The following is a 20,721-nucleotide window of genomic DNA, read 5'->3' as shown; positions in this document are numbered from 1 at the left end:
CTGACCATTTTTCAGGCCAGGGAGCTGAGCCTTCTAGACTTTAGCAGGATTGCAGATCCTCAAGGCTGCACAGTCCTCCTGCCCCCACAGCCCGCCTCTGGTGCAGACTGCTCAGGTAGACACTGTGGGGAAGAAAGGGAGTGGCAGGGATGGCCCCTCAGCCCTCAGCATCATACCATGGATGTGGTGATGAGGTGACGAGGACTGTCCCTGTTTTCACGTGTATTGTCTCATCCCAGATCCTGGTTTTGTCTTCTCTTGGGCCTTGTTCTGCTCAGAGTACGAGGCATTCAGTTCCCCAGGGAGGCCTGACCAGGGAAAGTGGAGAAACCTTGTGGCTAGGGCCCCAGTAGGGTGCCAAGCTCATTGCTTGGGCCTCAGGCCAGAAGGTCCTGCTAGGAGCACACGCCCTGCATGAGCAAACACAGCCAGACAGGGTGGAAGCGGGGCCGCATGTTCAGCTTGGCGGCCACTTCTCTGAGATGCAGAAGGGCCCAGTGTCAGGGGCCCTGGGGGGATGTGTCATTCAGTAGTGGAGGGATGAAGCAAATGAGCTGGGTGCTGGGGCCTTGAGCATGTGCTGGGCCTCAGTCTCCCCACTGAGGTGATGAAGCGCTGAATGTCAGGAGCTGCTAGGGTCTTTCCGTCTCAGGCCATCTGTGATTGTTTCAATCAGAGATTTGTTCCAGTACTTTCAAAGCTCCAACCTTTTCTCCCAACTCTTGTGCTCTTAATTACAAACCCTGGATTCCTAGAGGTCGTCTGCTTCACCCCTCTGAAGGGAGGGAGACTGAAGATGGAGACAGGGGCTGGGCATCGAGGCCGCCAAGCATGTACCAACCAGCAGAACCAGTCCTCAGCATCAGTCATGCCATTCCCTCCGTGCGTTAGCCCGGGTTCTCCTGAGCCCTTGGTATTCCTCATTGCACAGCACGGAATTCCAAGGCTTTGGAGGCCCATGGGTGGCAGAGCCAGGACTGGCATCAAGTTGCCCCGGTTGCCAAGCCTCACCAGGTTAGCTGGCCTGGCTGCTGGGCCGAGAAGAGCCTTTGGGCCAGCCTGGAGTGGCCTCCCAATGCAGACCCATGGGTTCGACACCTTCCTGGTGCCTGCTGAGTGAGAATATATTGGACACGGCAGCCAGATCAGTGCCTAGGGAGTGCTGTTCAGGTCTCCATCTTGCTCCAAGCTCCTTCCTCAGGGCCTTGTCTAGGAGTTGGGCCAAGGTGAAGGGTTCTTAGAGATACACACCCCAGCCTGAGCATAACAGAGGGTCAGGTGAGGGTCTGTCCAAGGTTACACAACCAGCCAGGAAGCAAGCCAAGGTGAGCGCAGGTTGCCTCCAAACCCTGGGCTTGGAGAACAGAGCATAGACTTTCCAAGTCCTACCCCTAGTGGGCCATGTGGAGTCGACTGGATGGCATCCCCCTGTCCCCTTAGGAATTGTCTTCCTCTCCTGTCAGGCCCCCCCATCCCAGCCTCGAAAGGCAGAGGCAAGAACTAAACACCTTCAGAAGGCCCCCCTGACCTCAGCCCACCCAGGCTGATGTCTCTTGTCCCAGGAGGTTAGAAGGATCTACCTTGTAGAATGACAAAGGGGCTGGAGTGGGGAGAGGCTGGAATTGCCAAGGGAGACCCCAAGGATACGGGGAGAAGAATCTTAGATAAGGTCAGATGTATCCCCACAGAGACCTGATCTGGAGGTGGGCCTGTACATGCATGTGTGTGTGCAAACACACACACACATACCTCTCTGCCACTCTCTGAACCAGTTGGGCACATATTTGAACATGCCAGGATTTGTCCATGTGCAGCTCATAGGAACATGGCAAAGTCCAGAGAGGTGGGACCTGGGCTCAGCTCTGCTACAGACTTGCTTTTTGGCCTTGGCCAAGGGATGTTTCCTCCTGAGCCTCAATTTACACATCTGTTAAATGGGAATGATAACCTTCCCTTTAAGGGCAGATGTCAAAGGCAAGTGAAGTTTTGTATGCAAAGTGACTGGCTTGGTCCAAATATCTGAACTATGTCCTCATTTCCCTCCTTGGGTGCCTGATGAAGCCACACCTCTTGTAGGGTCAATGCTAACCCCTGCCCTTCTGAACCAAGAGGGCTTCCTGACAGAGGGGGGATTTGAGGGGGGTAGGATTGCCGGGCAGAGCAAGACAAAGGCCTGTACACACACATATTTCAAGGTCTCTGCTGAGCCAGTATAGACTTTGTAATTGGTTTGGGTTTTGTTTTTAAGTTTAATCTACTCACTGGATTCCCTGGGTAGCCTTGGAAATGAGAAACAAATGATCCTCCATGAAGAACTGTTACTGTTTGAACAGCTCAGGCATCTACTTGGTCAGAAAAACATGAAATTTCCCTGAAAAAACAGTGATTTGAATTCAAAGAGAGGGGAGAACAGCTTTCCCTAAATTCCAAGCTGAGGACTTTCTTTTCCTTTTGAAGTGGAATGGAGTTGTCCCCCTGCCACCCCAGGAACGTCCCCACAGCTGATGTTTTTCCAGCTGCCAGTCTCCCCAGAGAGCGTGGGATGGGGTTAGGGAGGGGGCGAGAGGCCAGACCTGCCTGAGCCCGGTGACCTGACCTCTCTCTCGTGAGCTGCCGAAAGTCACCTGTGGCAACGGTGCTGATGTTTACCGCTGGTGTAACCTTGTATGACCTTGATGCTTACCTGTCAGAGTCTCACTTTATCTGTAAAATAGGGATCATGGTTCCACAGGGTGGCTTTTGAGGAGCATGTCACAGTCATAGAAGATAAAAGTTGGAAAATGCTGCACAGGCCTACCATTCTTTGACCAGTGGGGAAATTGAGGCCCACAGGGAAAGGGGTGCTCTCTCCCCAAGTCAGCAGCTGGTCTCCAGGCCTCGACCCAGATTCCTGACCCCCCACTCCATCAGAACCAGGTCGCGAATTGGGGGTTGGCATTTCCATGCTGGGGAGCCAGGTACCAGTTTCTTTTCAGAGACTTGGGGACATAAGAAGAGGGCTCAACATCCATGAGTCTCAGCACAGTAGCCAGCACCTGAGAAATTCTTTTTTTTTTTTTTTAAGATTTTTTGAAGAGAGGAAGGGAGAGGGAGAGAGAAAGAGAAACATCGAAGTGAGAATGAAACATATATTAGCTGCCTCCTGCACTCCCTGTACTGGGGAACAAGGCCACAACCTAGGCATGTCCCCTGGCCAGAATCGAACCAGCAACCTTTTGGTCCACAGTTGGTGCCTAACCAACTGAGCCACACAGGCCAGGGCCTGAGAAATTCTTTAGGTGGAGTGTTTGTTGAGGGTGCAGTGTAATCCAGGATCCCACTGCTTGCCCAGATCTCAGAACCAAGGAGCAAGACTGCATGGACATGTCCTTGTGTCCGTTCCCCCCACCCCGGGGGGTCTGGATCAAAGCCACCCAGAGGTATAAACACTAATCTATAGATGTTTGTTCTCTCTTGTGCCCTCAGGGGTTTCCTGGAGACTTTGGGGAAAGAGGGCCACCCGGACTGGATGGAAACCCTGTAAGTATTTCAAGTCTTCGGGAACAGGAAAGAGATTCAGAGGGAGCTCACAGCAGGTATTAGGAACCCCAGTCCTGCCACCTACTAGCTAGGTGCTCCTGGATGAATTAATTGTGTGACTTATCTGAACCCCACGCTCCTGTCTACTGTGAATGCCCTGTGACCCCACCCCCTAGGTGAGCCTCCAGCCCTGAGTCTTTGGTCCCAGAGTCCCAGGCTGTGTCCCATACTCAAGGACTTAGGAAGGTTCACGGGTCACTCCCCACTGGAGAAGCCAGGGCTACTGCCATCTTACAAAGCACCAGAAATGTTTATGAGACGGCAGCAGCCTCGGGAAGCAGATAGTTTGCAGGCCCTGTATGGAGAGGAGAGCTGAGTTCTAAAGAAATCTCCAGCACAGGCATGTTTATAGAGTTTGTAAATAATCAGAGGAGCCAGGTCAGCTTGCCCTGGGGAGCTTAGCCCTGCCTTTCCCGTCCTGCCCCAGGCTCAGACTTGGCGGGAGAGGAAGCCTGGGGGTGCAGACCACCTCCAGAGCTCCTTGGAATACCTGCCATGTCCCCCCCTACCTCTCCTGGGACTTCCCTCCTGAGCAGCTGTGCCAGCTGTGCTTTCTGCAGAGGTGGCTGCTGGATACATAATCAGCACCTGATTATATTCTCATTGCAGTTCCACAAATGTTCCCTGGGGCTGACCGTTGGGCTCCCTTGGGGGCTGAAGCCCTGGCCTCAGAGCCAGGTAGACCTGGGTTTGAATCTTGCCAAACCACTTGCCAAGCGTGGCACTTGGACAAACCACCTCTCTGGATCTGTTTCCTTATCTGTAAATCAGGGTGATCAGAATGCCGGCCTCACAGGGCTGTTGTGAGAATGAAATGAGAGAGGAGAAGGGGTTTGGCCTATGACCAATGTTCACTGGATGGAGCTGTTATAAATAGTCGGGTGTGTAATAACAGGGTATAGTTCCTGCTCTTGAGGAGCTCACGGCTGTATCCCCAGTTATCGCACAAGGTGGAGTAGTAGATGGGTGGGATCAAGGAGGTCCCAGCTGCTGTGGAGGAGGGAGGGGAAGAGAGAAGACCCTTGGGGAAAGTGACATTAGAATTGGGTAGAAGAAAGAAGTGAGAAGACATTCCAGGTGGAGGAAGGAACACCAATGGAGGCACAGAGGTGAGAAGCCAGAGCCTTCCCCTCAGTGTATCTGTCATTGGATTAGCCATTGTAATATGTGATGTCGTATTGGAAGGCCCCCTAAGGAGAAGCAAGGGTGTCTGTACTCATGGCCTAGAGGAGCAGGAAGAGGACCTGATGTGTGGTCCGGGCTCTGCCACACGGTTGTTGCCTGGCCTTGGACAAGTCACTCCCCTTCCCTGAGCCTTGGTTCCCTCATTTTAAAGCTGAGGCTGCTTCTCACCTCCTTCCTTCTTGGTGGCTGGGATAATGACCTCCATCTAAGCGCCCTGGGATTGCACAGGCGATGGCAGACAAAACCCCGGATGATGTAGGCAATTCTCATTGATAATCGCCATTTCTAGAGTTCCCTGTTTTTATTCATGTCCTTGCATTTTGAACTTGAGCCAAACCCCTCTACTGTCTTTTCTGGTGCAAGCAATTGAAGGTCCATTTATAGAGATGAGGAAAGAGAAACGTGCCCACTGACGCACCCAGCCACATCTCCTGACTTCCAGGCAAGAGCTCTCCTAGCAGCTCGGAGACCTTGGAGGGCAGAAACCTGGGAGCCTGTGGGGTTCTCTGAGGGCCCCGGCCGCCTCCTGGCTGAGAGAGCAGAGAGCTAGCCTGGTGGCTCTCAGCTCGAAGCCCTCACCACGGTGCTATTTTCTTGCATTTGACCTTGGGCAAATCACTTAACTCTCAAGCCTCAGTTTTGCCAAATGAGGGTGAAATGAGATCTGGGTCAAGCACCCTACACCTCCTGATTACCACGACTGGGATTCCGCCCACTCCTTCACACTTACAATTGGAAGCTACCCGATTTGGAAATCCAACCTCCCCGTTTTACAGATGCGGAAAGCTGAGGGCAGAGGGGGCACAGGTCTTGTCTGAACCTTAAGCCAGGCTCAGGAGAGTCACCGGTCAGGAACAAGGAATGGTCAGCTCAGAAAACTCCACCAGGCATCCCCGTGCAGGATGGTGTGGAGAGGGTGGCCCCGGAGGGAGACAGGGCAACTAACCACCTTGGTCTCTCTCTGTTTGCAGGGAGAACTGGGCCTGCCAGGGCCCCCAGGAGTGCCCGGCCTCCTTGTAAGTACACAGATGCCTGAGGCAGGGGAGGGCCAGGAGGCAGGGCTGCTGAAAGGGTCCCTCTCTCATCCAACCTCAGGAGGAGCTGGTGTAGCAGGACAGGCCAGTCTGGGCAGGGGGCTAAGGGAGGACAATCCTACTGTGTGGCCTCAGGTGCATTACCTACCTTCTCTGAGTCCCTTTCTTCACTAGTTGAATGGGGATAGGCGCTTGGAGTGTGACACTGCCAATGTACTTTCACACCTGCTGCCTGTCCGTCACTCTGCAAGGACGTGTATGCAGGTGATGACGTGCACACTGGACAGGTGAGGTGCTTCAGGTCCAGAGAAACGAAGTGACTGGCAGAGGAGCGGAGGCTCTGGGCCACATGGGCAGTCTTCTCTATTCTTTTCTTCAGAGTACTGACTTTGGAACCAGGCCACCTGAGTTCAAGTCATACTTCTGCCACATCCTGGCTGTGTGCCCTGGGCCAAGTTACTTACCCTCTCTGAGCCTTTGTTCCTCATCTTTAAAATAGGGATAATAGTAGAATCCTCTTGGGGTGGTTGTGAAGATTAAATGAGGCATCACATGTATAGTCTTTGGGATGGGGTCTACCACTCAGTAAATGTTCAATTAGTGGGAAATACTATCATGTTAATTACTGTTATTACCTCCTGATGTGCCTGGGCCTGAGAGAGGCCTGTACCCAGGGAGGTGGGAGGCAATCTGACCTCTGACTCCATCCAGGTTGGGATAGGCCTTGTGGAGTGAGTAGTTCTGTTAGCCCTCCTGGGTGTTCAGAGGGTGGGCCTTGACCTTGAGCCTGGTCCCAAGGGCCAATGACAGGCCTGAGTCTGGGAAATGATTCTAGGAACTTCCCCAGGGTTTGATGCCCCTTCTGTTCTGTCCTCTGGCTCATTCCTCATGGGGTTTGCGTCTGGGGGGCCATGGGGGTCACAAGCAGACTCTTCCCTAGTGCTTCGGCCACTCCAGCAACTGTGCTGAGAAATTGTGTTCAGAAGGAGGCTGAAGAAGACCTGGGACAGGGGGATGGGTTAGGGAGCCCTATTGTTCTGGGGAGGCCATTCCTGGGTAGCGGTCCCAGAGGCCCCCAGGGACAATGTGCTCCTGTTCAGGTGGGTGGAGTGGGGGTGGAGGGTCAGATAAACCTGTGCCCAAATCCTGGCCTCCCATCCTCCTGGCTGTGTGGTCTTGCTTCCTTGAACCTCGGGGACCCTGTCTGTAAAATGGGATCATTGTGCCCACTCTTGTTAGGACCACAGGTACCACATCCAGTCTAGTTCCATGGCTAAGAATGAACCAGATCTCTTAGGTTCAAATCCTAGCTCTACCATTCCTTTAATTGCAATTCTGAATAAATGTCTTCACCTCCCCATGCCTTAATTTCTTCATCTGTAAAATAGGGATAATATTAGTACCTAACTCGGAGGATTGCTGCAAGGATTTAAAGAAACTAGAACATTAAAAATGCCTAGTACACAGTAAGCACTCAAGAAGTACTAGTTATGATAATAATAGTTGATGGTGATGATGATGATGATTGTACACACATACATAAAGTATTTTGCCCCTGGTAGCAGCTGTCTAGATTGCTGCATTGAGAAGGATTTCACTCACACTGGAACTTTGTGGGAGAGGATGCTGCAATTGATTAGTGATGTCTGCCCTGGCCTGGGATTAGGATATGTCAACACATGAGTCAGACATCTGTCACCCTGGCTGTCCTTTGCCGAGCACCTTGTTTGGGACAAGGCACTGACCTAGATGCTTTGGAAAAATAAATCTGTGCACCAAGAGTTAGAGAACCTGACTTCATGGGGACTTTGAAGTGTCCTAGTCCAACCTCTAAGTTCAGCAGAGGTCTCTCCGGAGCATCTTGGTCATATGGTCATTAAACTCCAACGTGAACACCCTGGTGTTAGACGCTCCCTCCCCTGGGAGCCCAGTCCATTTCCACAGAGCTCTCATTGTACAAATTTTCCTGTGTATATCGCCCAAGTCATGGTCCTGCCCCTGGGAGAGGCTGCTGGAGATGTAAAGACGGTCATTGTCTGTTCTTCCCTGGCTCCTTCCTCAGGCTATATGATCCTAGCCCCTAACGCTTTCCTGAAGGGATGTTTATGTATCCTGGCTGTCATCCTTGGCACAGATTCCCATTTGTCATTGTCCTGGCGGCCACTAGATTGGCTCCTGAGAGGGGCAAGAATATTGCTTGGCCGAATACACGCAGATTCTGGAGACGGAGACTCTGCCCTTACAGCCCTGGTGCCCACATGTGCTCCCTGGTCTCTCCACAGTTAGTGTTGCCAGATTAAACATAAGACGCCCAGTGAAATCTGAATGTCAGCTGTGATATTTAGAACACATTTATGCTAAAATATCTCTCACTGTTTATCTGACATTCCAGTTTAACTGGGCAGTCTGTTTTTATTTGCTCAATCTGGCAACCCTATTCACAGCATTTCTTAGGTGAATCCTATTTGGCAGATAGAAAAACTGAGGCCCTTGGTCAAGGTCACACACAAAGCAGGATAGCACAGAGGCATAATTGGAGGTCGTGTCTCCCAATTCCTAATCCAGGGCACGCCTCTTCCTGCTCCCCTCTGAGGGATCTTAGCTGGGGTTGAGCCCCGGGCATCCCAGCATTTCTCAGATGTCCCCCCTCAGCATGTCCCTTTCCAAAGAGCTGATGAGTTCCTCCTCCTGCTTGCCTCTTGCCCTATATGTTTCTCCCATTACTTTCAGCCCCTCTTCTCACTGTTTTAAAATCTCCTGTGCTGCTAAGGTGATGGTTTCTTTCTCCTTGTGACTTGGCGGGGGGGTCACAGGGCTGGACCTGAGACCATCAAGTCGCTGCTGCTTCCCCACCCCCAAGGCAGAGCCCTCTCCAACCCAAGGCACCCACCACTGCCGCCCCGGGTTTTTGGGAACAGTGATTCTGTGCCTTGGGGGAAAGTTGCCTCCCCAAAGAAGGGAACAAAGGAATTTTCTAACCAGGAGTTAAAGGGGGAGATGGACTGTGAGTCACCTTTGGTTTCCTAGAGGATGTGGGTTTTTAGCTGAGCACATGGGAATTCCACGGGAACTGATAATCATTTTAATGGAGATTCAAATTTATTCAATGCCTTCTGTCTAGTCAGCCGAAGTAATTTGCATGCAGACTGAAGCCCAAACTTCCGCTGTCCCCCGGGTCTTTGCAGCCAGGAGGAAGGGCAGGAGAGAACAAACATTGACGGAATGTCTGTCAGCTCTGTGTGTGCTTGACATACATTCGGCTGCAGGAGCCTTGAGGTGCTTGGGGTGCTGTGGCAGCCTGGGCACCTAGATGGGGAGGCTGGCGCCCCAGGTCACCAGCTAGGGACTTGCAACCCAGGCCCGTGTGGCCCCCTGCGGCCTCTGAGGTGGGACTGCCTGGAAACAGCCTCCTTTGAGTAATTGAAACCCTTTGGCTGGCCCTCAAGGAAAGTGTGCCCGATTCCAGAATCTGCTCAACAAAGAAGATTTCTGTCTTTTTCATTCTCAGTGATACAGAAGGAATTTTGTCTCCTCCATTTAATGAGACCCCAAGAATATGTAATCTGGCCAAAACCCAGTATGTGGGGTAGAGTGGACAAACCCACCATATTCTGTCACTAACCGATCATCTGGTTCTGTTTCCTTGTTTATAAAGTGAGGTCTGGAACCCCCACTAACTGATATTTGCCAAACTCTGTGCCAAGTATTTAGCACAGCCATTCTCTGAGGGTAGAAAGCGGGATTACAGTTGTGCAGTTAAGGAAACCGAGGCTCAGAGAGGCTGGAGCACCTGCCCAAGGTCACACAGCTGATGAGCTGGACCTGGGCCTGTGTGCAGAGCTCATGCTCTTCACCACTGCATTCCACTGCCGTCTCCGCAGACTTCTGTGCTGGATGGGGACAGCAGAGGCGTGAGAACATGGACTGGCAGTGCCAGGGGCTGTTCTGTGTGAGAGATGGTGCTTATTAAGATCACACAGGAGCCAGGACTGGCCGCAGCCCCCAGGTCCCTGTCCCCAAGCTGGGGGCCTGGATCAGAGTTTCTGGAAAGAGGCCCTGTCGCCTTCAAAGGCAGTTCCAGGGAATGCTGCAGCAAGATTTTTCCCTAGAGGTTTTGTAAGTGAGTTTCCAGGGCTTTTCTTCATCCATTCATTAGCCTACTTTTAGTGGCTTCTTTGGGGCACAGGGAAGGCAGTGGCCACATAGGCACACACATAAATGGTCGTCAGCGTGGAATGGGCTCGGAGTGAAAGCTGTGTCAGCTTCTGAGACCTGACAGCAGGGGCCTGACCTGGCCTACGGAGCCTGGTCACCCAGGACAAGTGGCGATTAGTGATGTGAGCACATGAGTTTAGGAAACGGTGGCCAAGGATGTCACGGCTAGAGAGAGCCAGTAAGACAGAAAGGTGAGACATATGAGGGAGGGAGGCCTGGCAGCACTTCTGCCAGGAAGGGTGAGCACCGGAAGCACCCTGGGGTTTTGTTTTTTTCTGGGATCCCTGGCAAAGTCCATGGCATACTTAGGAGGAGAACTCATGCCAATTTCTGCATCTGAAGCCTGTCCTCAGGCCCTGTCACTTCTGAGTGGCAGTGATGAGGAAAGGCACCCTGAGTCCTTTATGGAGTAAACAGAGCCAGTCCAGGGCTAGTGAGCATGGACCGTGGGGCCAACCAGACAGACCTGGGTTCTGGCCCTGACTCTGGCCCCTGCTTCTTGCTTAGTCTTGGGCAAGGTGCGTCACCTCTCTCTACGCCACGGTTTTCTCATCTGTGAAGTGGAATGGGACCGAGAATGGTGCTGACCTCATGGGGTTACTGTAAGGAGCTGGTGAGTGGTGGAGCTGCACGCACCGTGGTTCCTGGCACAGGCTGAGCTCTTGCTGACAGGGATCTGATGAGACTCGGTGTCAAGTGTGGTGTCTGGCACACAGTAGGAGCTCTGTAAGTGGTTGCAGATGTGGTTGGCTGTGCTCTTGGTGGGAGCCAGCGAGATGAGGGCAAAGCGTGTAGAGCCGTGTCTGGGAACTTAGGCAAAAGTGGAAACAGGATACAAATTAAGGGTGTTACACATTGTTCTTTCTTGTGGGGACACGACATTCTGTGTGTCGCTTGGTCGCTTGGCCAAGCTGCCTGTGAGGGTGTCTAGTGCAGAGCAGACTGGTGTTCTTCAGGCTGTCCTGGGGGGAAGTAGCCTGGAGTTTTCTCTCTTCCTCCCCCAAATGCGTTGCTATCCCAACGCAGGGGTCCCATGGACATGAGGAAGACCTGCCCTATGTGTGTGCCGCCTTCTCCCCATGTCCCCTGCAGCCAGAGTCCCTTTTCCATGATTTCTTGCCCCCTAGGGGTGGATGCTTGCGCTCGACCTTGGCCCACCACACACAGACCCCTTTGGAGAGGCTTGCAGGGCGGTGAGCATGTGGTGCTGCTGTGGCTCCCTATGGCCCCACACAGGCGTCACTCAGGCCTGTACTGAATCCAGTCCCCACACAAGCCACTTTCAGCCTGGGATGGGGAAGAAGGAACCTGTGTTCCTGGGGCTGCTGCTGGCCCTGTGCCCACGCCAGGGCCAAGTTGGAGCCAGTGTGCCAGCAGAGCCCGCTCTGTTTATTTGTGCACCACGGGGAACATGGGGCGGCTGCCCCTCTCTCCCTCCATCCAGGAAAAGAGAGTGAGGGAAGTCACCAGTGGCCTCCTGGAGTGCCATTCTCCAACGAGCTGGCTCTCCCTCTGACTCCAGCCAGTAATCCCAGCTTCACTCCCTCTTTCCAAAGGCTGCCTAGCAGCTCTGGAGACAAACTGCCCCATGTAAATCCCAGCTCTGCCTGGCTCTGATTTGCTCAAACTCTAACCTCTCAGGGCCTCAGTCTCCTCCTCTGTAAAGTAGGGATAGTAGTAGAACAGATCTTTAAGGGCTGGTATGAGGAATAATTGAGTCAAGGCATGTAAGGTGCTTAGCGCAGGGCCTAGCAAGCAGTGTCCCTTGTATTGCTATTAGCACCTGTTAAACTGACACCTTGCTTTTTCAACGACAAGATTTCTAGATGGGAGCTGAAAGCAGGTTTTCTTAGCAAAGGCTCCACCACAAGGTTTGGTTTGACCCAATCAGGCGGGGATCCTGAGGTCCAGAGAGGGGATCCTGCCCAAGATCACACAGCAGGACCACAGCCAGACTCTAGCATCTGCCTCAGCTAATCTAAGTCACTCCAGGGTTGATGGGGGGTGAGAATCAGCATGGCCTCAGCCAGCCCATGCCTGCCTGTGAGCTCTGTACCTTCCTCCGTCTCCTCAGGGCATTCCACTGCATGGGCCCCTCGGCCCTGCTGCAGGTGTCTGGCAGGAATGTGATTTTTCATTTTCTGCCCGGCCTCCCTCTGAGACATCTCCAGGCAGCTCTGACAGAAACCTATTCTCAGCCTGTCTACCTGGGGCACCCTTTGTTCCTCCAATGCTTCAGAGTACTGGCCAGGGGCTCCATGGAGCCTGACCTAGGGACATGGGAAACTGAAGCCGAGACAGATCAAACACATTGATTGGCTCACACAGAAACCAGACATTTAGATCTGTCACAGAGGATAGAAAAGGGAGAGAAGAGCCCTGGCTGGTGTGGCTCAGTTGGTTGAGTGACATCCCATGCACCAAAAGGTCCCCAGTTCGATTCCTGGTCAGGGTGCGTGCAAGAGGCAGCCAATTGATGTTTCTCTCTCATGTTGATGTTTCTCTCTCTCTCTCCCTTCCTTTATCTCTAAAATCAATAGAAACATATTTTTAAAAAGAAAGGGAAAGAAGAGAGTATTTTCAGGGCCTCCCTTTCTCTGGCGTGGGCTTAATATCATGGCTGTGGCTGGGGACAGTAGTGACAGGGGTGGATGGGAAGTGAGGAGCTGTGAGAGAAAGAAGGTGGGCCTCTTTAGAGAAAATACGGTCACTTTACTCCATAAACCACAGTTTCTCAGCTTGGCCAGATAAGTCTCTGTGCGGGAGGCTGCCCTGTATATTGTACAATATCTAGCAGTATCCCTGGCCTCTACCCACTAGGTGCCAGTAGCACCTCTTCATTTGATTTATGACAACCCAAAATGCCACTAGACATGTAAGTCCATAACTCTTTAAAACAGCTCCCAGAGGTACATATCCCCATTTGTTATATGAGGAAACTGAGCCACAGAAAGGTTAGCCTTCTCCCCTCCCCCAAATCATGAATGAACAGTGGAGACCAGGGGTCTGGCTCTGACTTACCCTGAGGCGCTGCCTCCCAGCTCTCCAGGGTCTAGGAACCTTGCTGCTCCTGCCTGGGACAGTCTCATCTGATATGAAGTTGGGTCTCCAACCTGTGATCCAGGGTTTTAAGGTTCTCCTGGGTCTGTCACCAACTCTGGGGTGCCTGTGATGGATAGCCCCACTCCTTCCTTGCTGGCTCCCAAGGAGATGGCCCAACAAGATTCTGGGAAGCAGAAAGCACTGCTCCCTCACTATGCGAGAGGACTCGGGGCCCCTGTTTGCTTATGTAACCCTCATGGCAGCTTGACCGAAGAGAAGGATCAGTGTCCCTATTTCACAAATATTTCTATAGACTGAGGTCCAAAGAAGTCAGATGAAATGCCCTGAGTTCCTTAGCTAGTAAGGGATGTAAAGAATCTAATGTGGGATAGAAAGATCTGACATCTAAAACGAAATGGAAAGAAGTGGTGGGGGTGGGGCAGCAATCAAGAAATGACTTGGGAAGGGACCTGTGTAAAATTTGTTCCAGCACGTCAGTGGGAGTAAACAGACCGAAGAGTGTTCTTAACTCTAAGAGCAATCCAGTGGAGTTGCTTCCTTGGAAACCCTGCCCCAGGGAGCTTGGGAACCCAGGCCAGCCTCCTTGTGGGCCACCTCTCATAGCATCCTATTCGCTTTCTCTTTCAGGGTGACATGGGAACATTGGGTCCAATTGGCTACCCAGGACCTAAGGGCATGAAGGTAAACAGGACCCTTCCCTATTCCAGACCTTGTCCCGGCCAGGTACCCCCTGACCCATTTCAGCCTAGGAGGAAGGGTGCCCTGACGTGATGTTGGGGGAGGGGAGGACAGGGTCCTGGGGCAGAAGCAGGCAGGTCCTTCTCAGGCCTCGGAACCAGTTATCTCTATGTCCTTAATGCAGATGTTTTCATTGGACAGCAGTCCTTGAGCTGAGCGTGAGTCTGATGTGGTCCCAGACCTCAGGTCACTGAAGGTCCAGTGGGGACATCACCAGGGACATAGGAGCTATAATGACAAACCACTGAACTTCATGTGTCCCTGCGGGGCTGAGCGTGCAGGAGAAAGAGGGGCCAACACTGCTGGGACCATGTTGCAGGCAGGCCCCGTTTGCCAGCATGCACGTGATGGTGCTCACCGAGCCCATCCGTCCCCATCGGCCCCTTCCCCCTGGACTGCTCCAGGGCTGGGGTTCCTGAGCCATCCCCTCCTCATGATTCTCGTCCACACCATCGCTCTAGGAGCTGGGGTCATTGGCCCTTTTACAGATGAGGAAACTGAGTCCGAGGGGCTCACAGCAGGCCAGTGGGTGTAAGCCAGGGCTCCTGGTGTCAGTGGTTTGCAGCTGCCCTCACAGCCCGACCCCCGCCTCTGTCTTGCAGGGACTGATGGGAAACGTGGGGGAGCCCGGACTGAAAGGTGATAAGGTGATCTGAATGCTCCCTTATTGCACTGTGTTTTATCTGCATGCGACCCCTCTGCCTCGGCTGCTGCTGACTCTCGCCAGGTCCACTCCCTGCACTCCTCCTGCCTTCCCTCTGGCCCCCCTAAGTCTGCTCCCCAGCTTCTCCCTGGTAACTCTGGGTGGGGCTCAGGCAGGTGGCGTGCAGACCTCGGTAGACAGAGCATGGAGGGCTGTTGAGCGTGGGCAGGGAGTAGAGCAAGGCGGGTGTCTGAATTCAGAGAGCAAAGCTGAGGCCGGGGTCCGGCTTTGAGACCAAAGCCACGGAACAAAGAGGGTGGGGGTCAGGGGCAGAGTGGGGGAGTGTTGCTGAGATGATGGGCCCCAGGGCAGGTATGACGTGGGGTCCAGAGACCTCTCTAGGCACAGGAGGAAACACATTTATATAAACTGTCCGATTGGAATTGGGAACCCATCCCAGAGAGCACATGGTCTGAAAATGCAACAGAATAGCCTGGATGGGCCCTTGAGCCCCTGCCCCACTTTTTCTCCTGTTGCCATGGGGAGGCCACCCTTGCCACGTGTCCTTTGCACAGCCCTGCTGCTGAACTCTCACTGTCTACCACAGCAGACCTGGAAGTGGGTAGGTCATCCCCAGGGCCCCTGGCATGGATCATGCAGCACCCGAGTGACAGGGACGTGGGGCCTGTTCGTGCTCTGCCCTGTGGCCGTCTTCCCGCCCTCCCCCCTCAGTCCCTTGACAAACCAGGCACTCCAAAGGGAGTGTGGGAGGCCAGCATACAAGTCCCTACAAGCCTGAGTGGAGGAGAGAGGCCAGGCTCCTTCTGTACCTGTCTTCAGATGACTGCTCCTCCTACAGCTAAGAAACTGAACAGGTACCAGTGCTGGCAGCATCCGGGTGCGCTGCGGGGACTAACCCATCCATCCTTTAACCCCCTGTGGGCTGGGAAGCTTGCCTGAGGCCACACAACTGGCAGGTAGTGTCAGGGTTCAAATCCAGACACCTGTCTCCCTCCAGACATGAACCAGGAGCAGGACTGAGGTCAGAAGGGCCCATTTGACGTGGTCCTCAGAGGCCACCTCTTCCAGTGCCTGCATTTCATAGCTGGGGGAGCAGATCCAAAGAGAAGAGGTTTGTCCAAGGACAGCCGATGATTTGTTGGGCTCCTGGACTCTTAGAAAATTGGAAATTGCTGAGCTGTACTGGGCAGACTCAGATTGTCTTACCAGCCTCCCCCCAGCCTCCACCTATAGGTCACCAGGGGTGTGATGCTAACCCCAGACCTTTCTCCATCTGTTCCCACCTCTTCTGTCCCCTGCTGTTATGCCCAAACCTCCAGCTGCACCCCCAGCTCCACCCTCTGATGCTGCCTTGCTGCCTGCTGAGCACCCCCTTCACCCCCTCCCCTCGAGATGGAGGGGCTTTCTGTGGGAGGCGGGGGCTTCCCGCAGCTACCTGTTTACCCCGAGGTTGGATACATCAGCAGTCTGGAAATGTTGAAGTCATGGACGAGGGAGAAAGGAAGTGGGGGAAATGGGAATGTAGGCAGTGAGCTTTTTATAGGCTCTTAGGCCAAGCTGGCCTCCAGCTCACTGTTCCTGCAGGAACATGGAAATAAATGTGTTACATGGAACTCGGCTGGCCCACCGACCCGTGGTGCCTGGGACATGAAGAGATGTGAAAGCTCCGAAGGGGGAAAAAAGAGGAGGGAGAAATTATTTTTCTGCCCATACGGTTCAGGAAAATCAAATAAGTCTTTAGGGTTGGAAAAAAAGAAGAAAAAAAGAACAGGGAGTCTCTTTTCTGCCCCTTTGGCTGGGGAGGGGCCTTAATGTTGGAAGAAGCGGGCTATGATCAGCCCCTCTTCCCCCCCCCCACCAGCCGGGCCCTTCCCGGGTATGGTGGAGCCATCGCCTCATGTTCCGTGGTCGTCCTGCCTGGAATATTAGATTTTCCATGACCCAGCCTGGCCTCTGTCCCACTTACAACCACTTGGCTCCCTCTGCCTGCGTGGAGGCACTTTCTGGAACCAAGACTCTACTCCAGGTTCAGCTTCCTTCAAATCCATTGTCCTGAATTCTTAGGTGCCTTTTAAAATATTTTTGGACCCCCTCACTCCTCCTTTGGACACTAAAAAAAAAAAAAAAAAAGTTCCGTGGTTTCTGAAACTCTGGGATGCTCTACAGGAATTTCCAAGTTGGAAAAACCAAAGTTAAATTAAAAAAAATTTTTTTTTTAAATTCTGGCTTTTGTTCTACCAAGGAAGTTCTGCTGGGTCATGACCTGAGCTGCATGGCATGGGTCCCCCAAGATTCTCCATTCTTCCAGCTGCTCCCAGGGCTGTGCATGTTTTCTGAGTCCTGGGGCCAGTGTACTGTTGGGAACGTCCACCGTGGAAAGCTGGAAATGATGAGGGCTGTGCAAGATGGTTCGGCTCTAAGGAGAGACATTTCCTGATCTGGTTCTGCAACAGCTCGTTTCCCAGGACGTGGCTGAAAAGGGGGACAGAGCAGGAGAGACCTCTAACCTCCAGAATCCGCACCACCTCTCTCCTACTCAATACGTCGTAGAAGAGAAAGACGCAGACCTAACTCGAGACCAGTGGCTCTCTGTTTGCAGATAGTCTCACCAAGCCAGGCTTTCTGGTTTCTCGGGCTGTCGGCTGGTTGAAAGCAGCTAATTAGAAGTAGACTGAAGGTTATTCCTGGCAAAGAAACTCTCACAGAAGGAAGAAGTGACAGCTCACGGCCTAGTGGTGAGAAACACGGAGCAACAAATGGCAGCACTCAGAAACCACACAAGTGCACACCACTGTACACTTGCCCCGGTGTGACGTCAGTTGATGAAGAGGTTCAAGGGTCCAGAATCAGTTCCTTGGACCTGCGAGTGTCACTTCTGCTGGGAAGGCCAGGTGACACTGGGCAGCGTAGCTTCTGTTAATAGAGTTTTCGGCCATCTGAGCAACTCCAGGCAGGTCTGCGGATAGGCTGGCTGGGTTACCCCAGGGCCTGCCTACCCCACCCAGGCACCCCCGGGGGACCTGCCCTCTTCTCTAACAAGGCTGCTGCTGGTCAGATTGACTTTGGGAACAGTCTCGGCAAAGCTGTGCCTTGCCAGTGGGTCTGCAGGTGGGGGAGGCTTCCAGAGCCCACTGTGGTCTCCACTGTAACCTTCTTTGCTGGTGTGCATTTAGGGTGAACAAGGGATTCCAGGTGTGTCAGGAGATGCCGGATTCCAAGGAGACAAGGTAATTGTGGCAGATTCTCCCCTGCACAACCCCCCACCCCCCGCCACCATCCCCCACTGTCTTGCTCTTCTCTGGCCCTGGCTTCCCTCCCCAGGGCCCATCACAGGCCAGGACCTACCGCTAGAGAGCTTCCTTCCAACAATCCTGCCTTTCTTGTCCTCCTTTACCCTCTCATCTCTTTCCTGGACATTACAGGCCTCCTGAATTATTCCCAGCCCAGCCTCTTCCCTCCCAGTCTGTCTCACTGCCATAAAAATTTCTTCTGAAGGCACAGCTCTGCTCTATGCTCACAGACTCTCCATGGCTCCCTACTGCTCCCAGGGTGAGGGCCGGCTCCTCACCTTGGCACTCAGGACCCCAGTGAGCCGGCCCCTCTGACACTTTCTTGTTCCTCATCCTTACAGTCTTGTGCTGGGCCCATGGAACTGCCCACTTCCTCTCTAAGGCTTTGCACACTGCTGCCTCGCCTGGCACCGGCTCTGCCCGGCCTCTGCTCGGCCCCACCCTGCCCCATCTTTCAGGACCTGCTCCGATGCCATTTTCGCCATCTGCTCAGGGCGTGGCCATTTCATTTTCTCAGCGGCCTGTCTGTCCCTAACCTGTGGCAGCACCTTTCTCCCCGGGTTGGTGGGGAATTATGCTCAGCCCCCTGGGAGGCAGTAAGTTCCCCAGACTGCCCTGGCGCAGCTGGGCTCAGGCTCCTGCACAGAAGAGTGAACACTTAGGGCATGTCTGAGTGAGTGACTGAGTGAGTGAGTGACTGGCCTTACTAACTGATGGACTGAACTGAGGCAGCCTGCCCAGGCCGGCTCCTCTTTGCCTGTGTCCCGTACCATGTGGCCACATCTGGACCTCACCCTGTCACTCAATGAGGCCCAGATGTTGGCCAGCTCTCCCTCTTCCCCTTCCCTCTCTCCTGGCTGTCCTGTCCTGACCCAGCCTTGGTGTCTCCAGGTTGCCAGACACGCAGGCCTGGCTGCTTCTCCTGCTGGGCTGCAGTCTTCAGACTTCCCCAGGCATAAAGGGTGCTGCAAGGCCTGCTGGAGCCCCAGTGCCCCGGGTTCCAGGATGACCTGGTGAAAACAGGCTGCTGTTTCACCTTTGCACCCCTGGGACCCAGCCCACAGGGCTGCAGAGCTAGTAAATTTCCCTGCAAGTCAAGAAAGTGAGGGGGGAGCCCATCCTCCCCAAAGGCAGGTGTCCTCCTGGCCTCAGACTGGCAAGGATGCCTCAGCAGCTGTTCACCTGTCTATTTCTGTTCCTCACTAACCCTGGCCTGCTCTGGGTCTTTTCCAGGGGAGCCAGGGATTGCCAGGGTTCCCAGGTGCACGGGGGAAGCCAGGGCCTCTGGTAAGTACCTTCCATTCAGAGACCCCCAAACCTCACACTCTCCAAAAGTTCATCCAGGACCTCACTTCCCCCTGCAGCAGCCCTGGGTGGACAGCAGAGCAAGGCAGAAATGGAGATCTGCCCACTTCACAAATGAGGACACTGAGGACCAGAGGGGTAGGAACTTGCCCAGCAGCATAGATAGGCTTCAGTCACCGGGCTGAGTATTGGGAATCTTAAGCTCCCAATGCCTTGTAAATAATAGCAGTGGGTATCATTTTCTCACTGAATATTACTATGTATCAGATCCTGCCAGTATCCCCAGGGGTTAGAGAATTATTATTGCTCCCATTTTCCAGATGGGTAAACTGAGGTTCTGCAAGATGAAGTGACTTACCCAAGATCCCATGGCATTAAGTGTAGGAGGCGGAGTTTGAACAGTAGTAGCTCCTTCTAGTTGTCTAGACAGATTGCATTCGTCTGCTCCTGAGCTTCCCAACCACCCGCAGCCAAAGGGATAACACAAGAGGTTAGTAGAAGGTAGACCTTCACCCCTGCCTCCCCCATCATCTTTTCTCTTCTACAGGGCAAAGTTGGAGACAAAGGATCCCTTGGGTTTCCTGGGCCCCCTGGGCCCGAGGTATGTGATGCACTATTTCTCTTGCCTGGCTGCAACGGGGCTACATGTTGTCCTTGGGAAACCAAGACCCGGAGACAGGGAGATACTTATCTGAGGTCACACAGCAAATGAGAGATAGGGCTAAGAATAGAAATTCCCAGATCGGCGATCCTTTCTTTTCTGCCTCTGCCCTCTGTCAGTGGCAAGTGGGACAGAAGCTGGCCTCAGAGGCCTTCCCTAGCTATGTGGTCACCTTTACAGTTTCCAGAAAAAAATACCAGGAGAGTGCTCTGAGTTCTATTGCCTGTACCTTTAATAGGTGCTCCCCCATTCTCTCCTTAAGGGTGGAGGCATCCGGCCACCCTGTGCCCTGGGACTTTTCCAACCACTTGCACCCACCCTGCAAAAGTTCAGGGCTCAGAGCTCCCAGGTATGAGAAGCAGAAGTAAACGCACAATTCTGGTGTTTGAGTGGAGAATGCGAATCGATGAAGGCTGGTGTAGCGATTAACATAATCATTCTGGTTGCATAAGCAGAGCCCTACGAGTTTCTGACCCATGTGAGAATTAGCAGAGCTGTGCTAGACATTCCTCATGAAACAGAGCAAGGCTGGATGAGCTCCCTGCCCCCTGAATTTTGGGACTTGCTCTGGAAAGCAGGGTAAGCAGTGCCAGGGCCGTTGTCTGTTCAGGATCAGCAGCACCCGCCTCCTCTGGGGGTCTCCACCAGCCCCAGCCGGAGCCCCACCCACCCTCTACTCCCTGGCCCCGGCTTGCTCCTCTGCGAGGTCTCAGAGACAAAAGTCTGGCTCTGCCGGATTCTCCAGACCCTTCCAAAGATCGCTCCTGGTAATGCCCGGATGGGTGAGGAAGTGTTTCCTAAAAATGACAAGTTCTGACTTTCCACTGTTTTGACTTGGCCGTGACACAGTCCTATCTTTAGACAAATGGAGTTGGCCAACCTTCCATCGGCCTGATTCCTTCCCCTGGTCACTGTGGAAAAAGACTTTCTCGAGTCCGAGTTTTCCCAGCAGCTGGCCAGTGAGGGTGGGAAGCGCGCTCCCTCGCT

General features: G+C 53.4%; 1 protein-coding gene across 1 annotated transcript in view; it reads left to right on the top strand.

The window, feature by feature from the left end:
* Window positions 1-20,721, top strand: part of COL27A1 (collagen type XXVII alpha 1 chain) — a 118,907-nt gene that overhangs the window by 43,648 nt on the left and 54,538 nt on the right. Inside the window, exons 13-19 of the mRNA XM_087822867.1 lie at window positions 3,466-3,519; window positions 5,736-5,780; window positions 13,704-13,757; window positions 14,417-14,461; window positions 17,652-17,705; window positions 19,002-19,055; window positions 19,621-19,674. Coding sequence (XP_087678993.1) covers window positions 3,466-3,519; window positions 5,736-5,780; window positions 13,704-13,757; window positions 14,417-14,461; window positions 17,652-17,705; window positions 19,002-19,055; window positions 19,621-19,674 — 360 coding nt within the window. The remainder of the gene's footprint in view (window positions 1-3,465; window positions 3,520-5,735; window positions 5,781-13,703; window positions 13,758-14,416; window positions 14,462-17,651; window positions 17,706-19,001; window positions 19,056-19,620; window positions 19,675-20,721) is intronic.

This window comes from Miniopterus natalensis, chromosome 12, assembly GCF_054644295.1.
Source record: "Miniopterus natalensis isolate mMinNat1 chromosome 12, mMinNat1.hap1, whole genome shotgun sequence".
NCBI classification, from domain to species: domain Eukaryota; kingdom Metazoa; phylum Chordata; class Mammalia; order Chiroptera; family Miniopteridae; genus Miniopterus; species Miniopterus natalensis.
The sequence above is the reverse complement of the archived record's forward strand: the minus strand, read 5'-3'. Positions and strand labels throughout refer to the sequence as shown.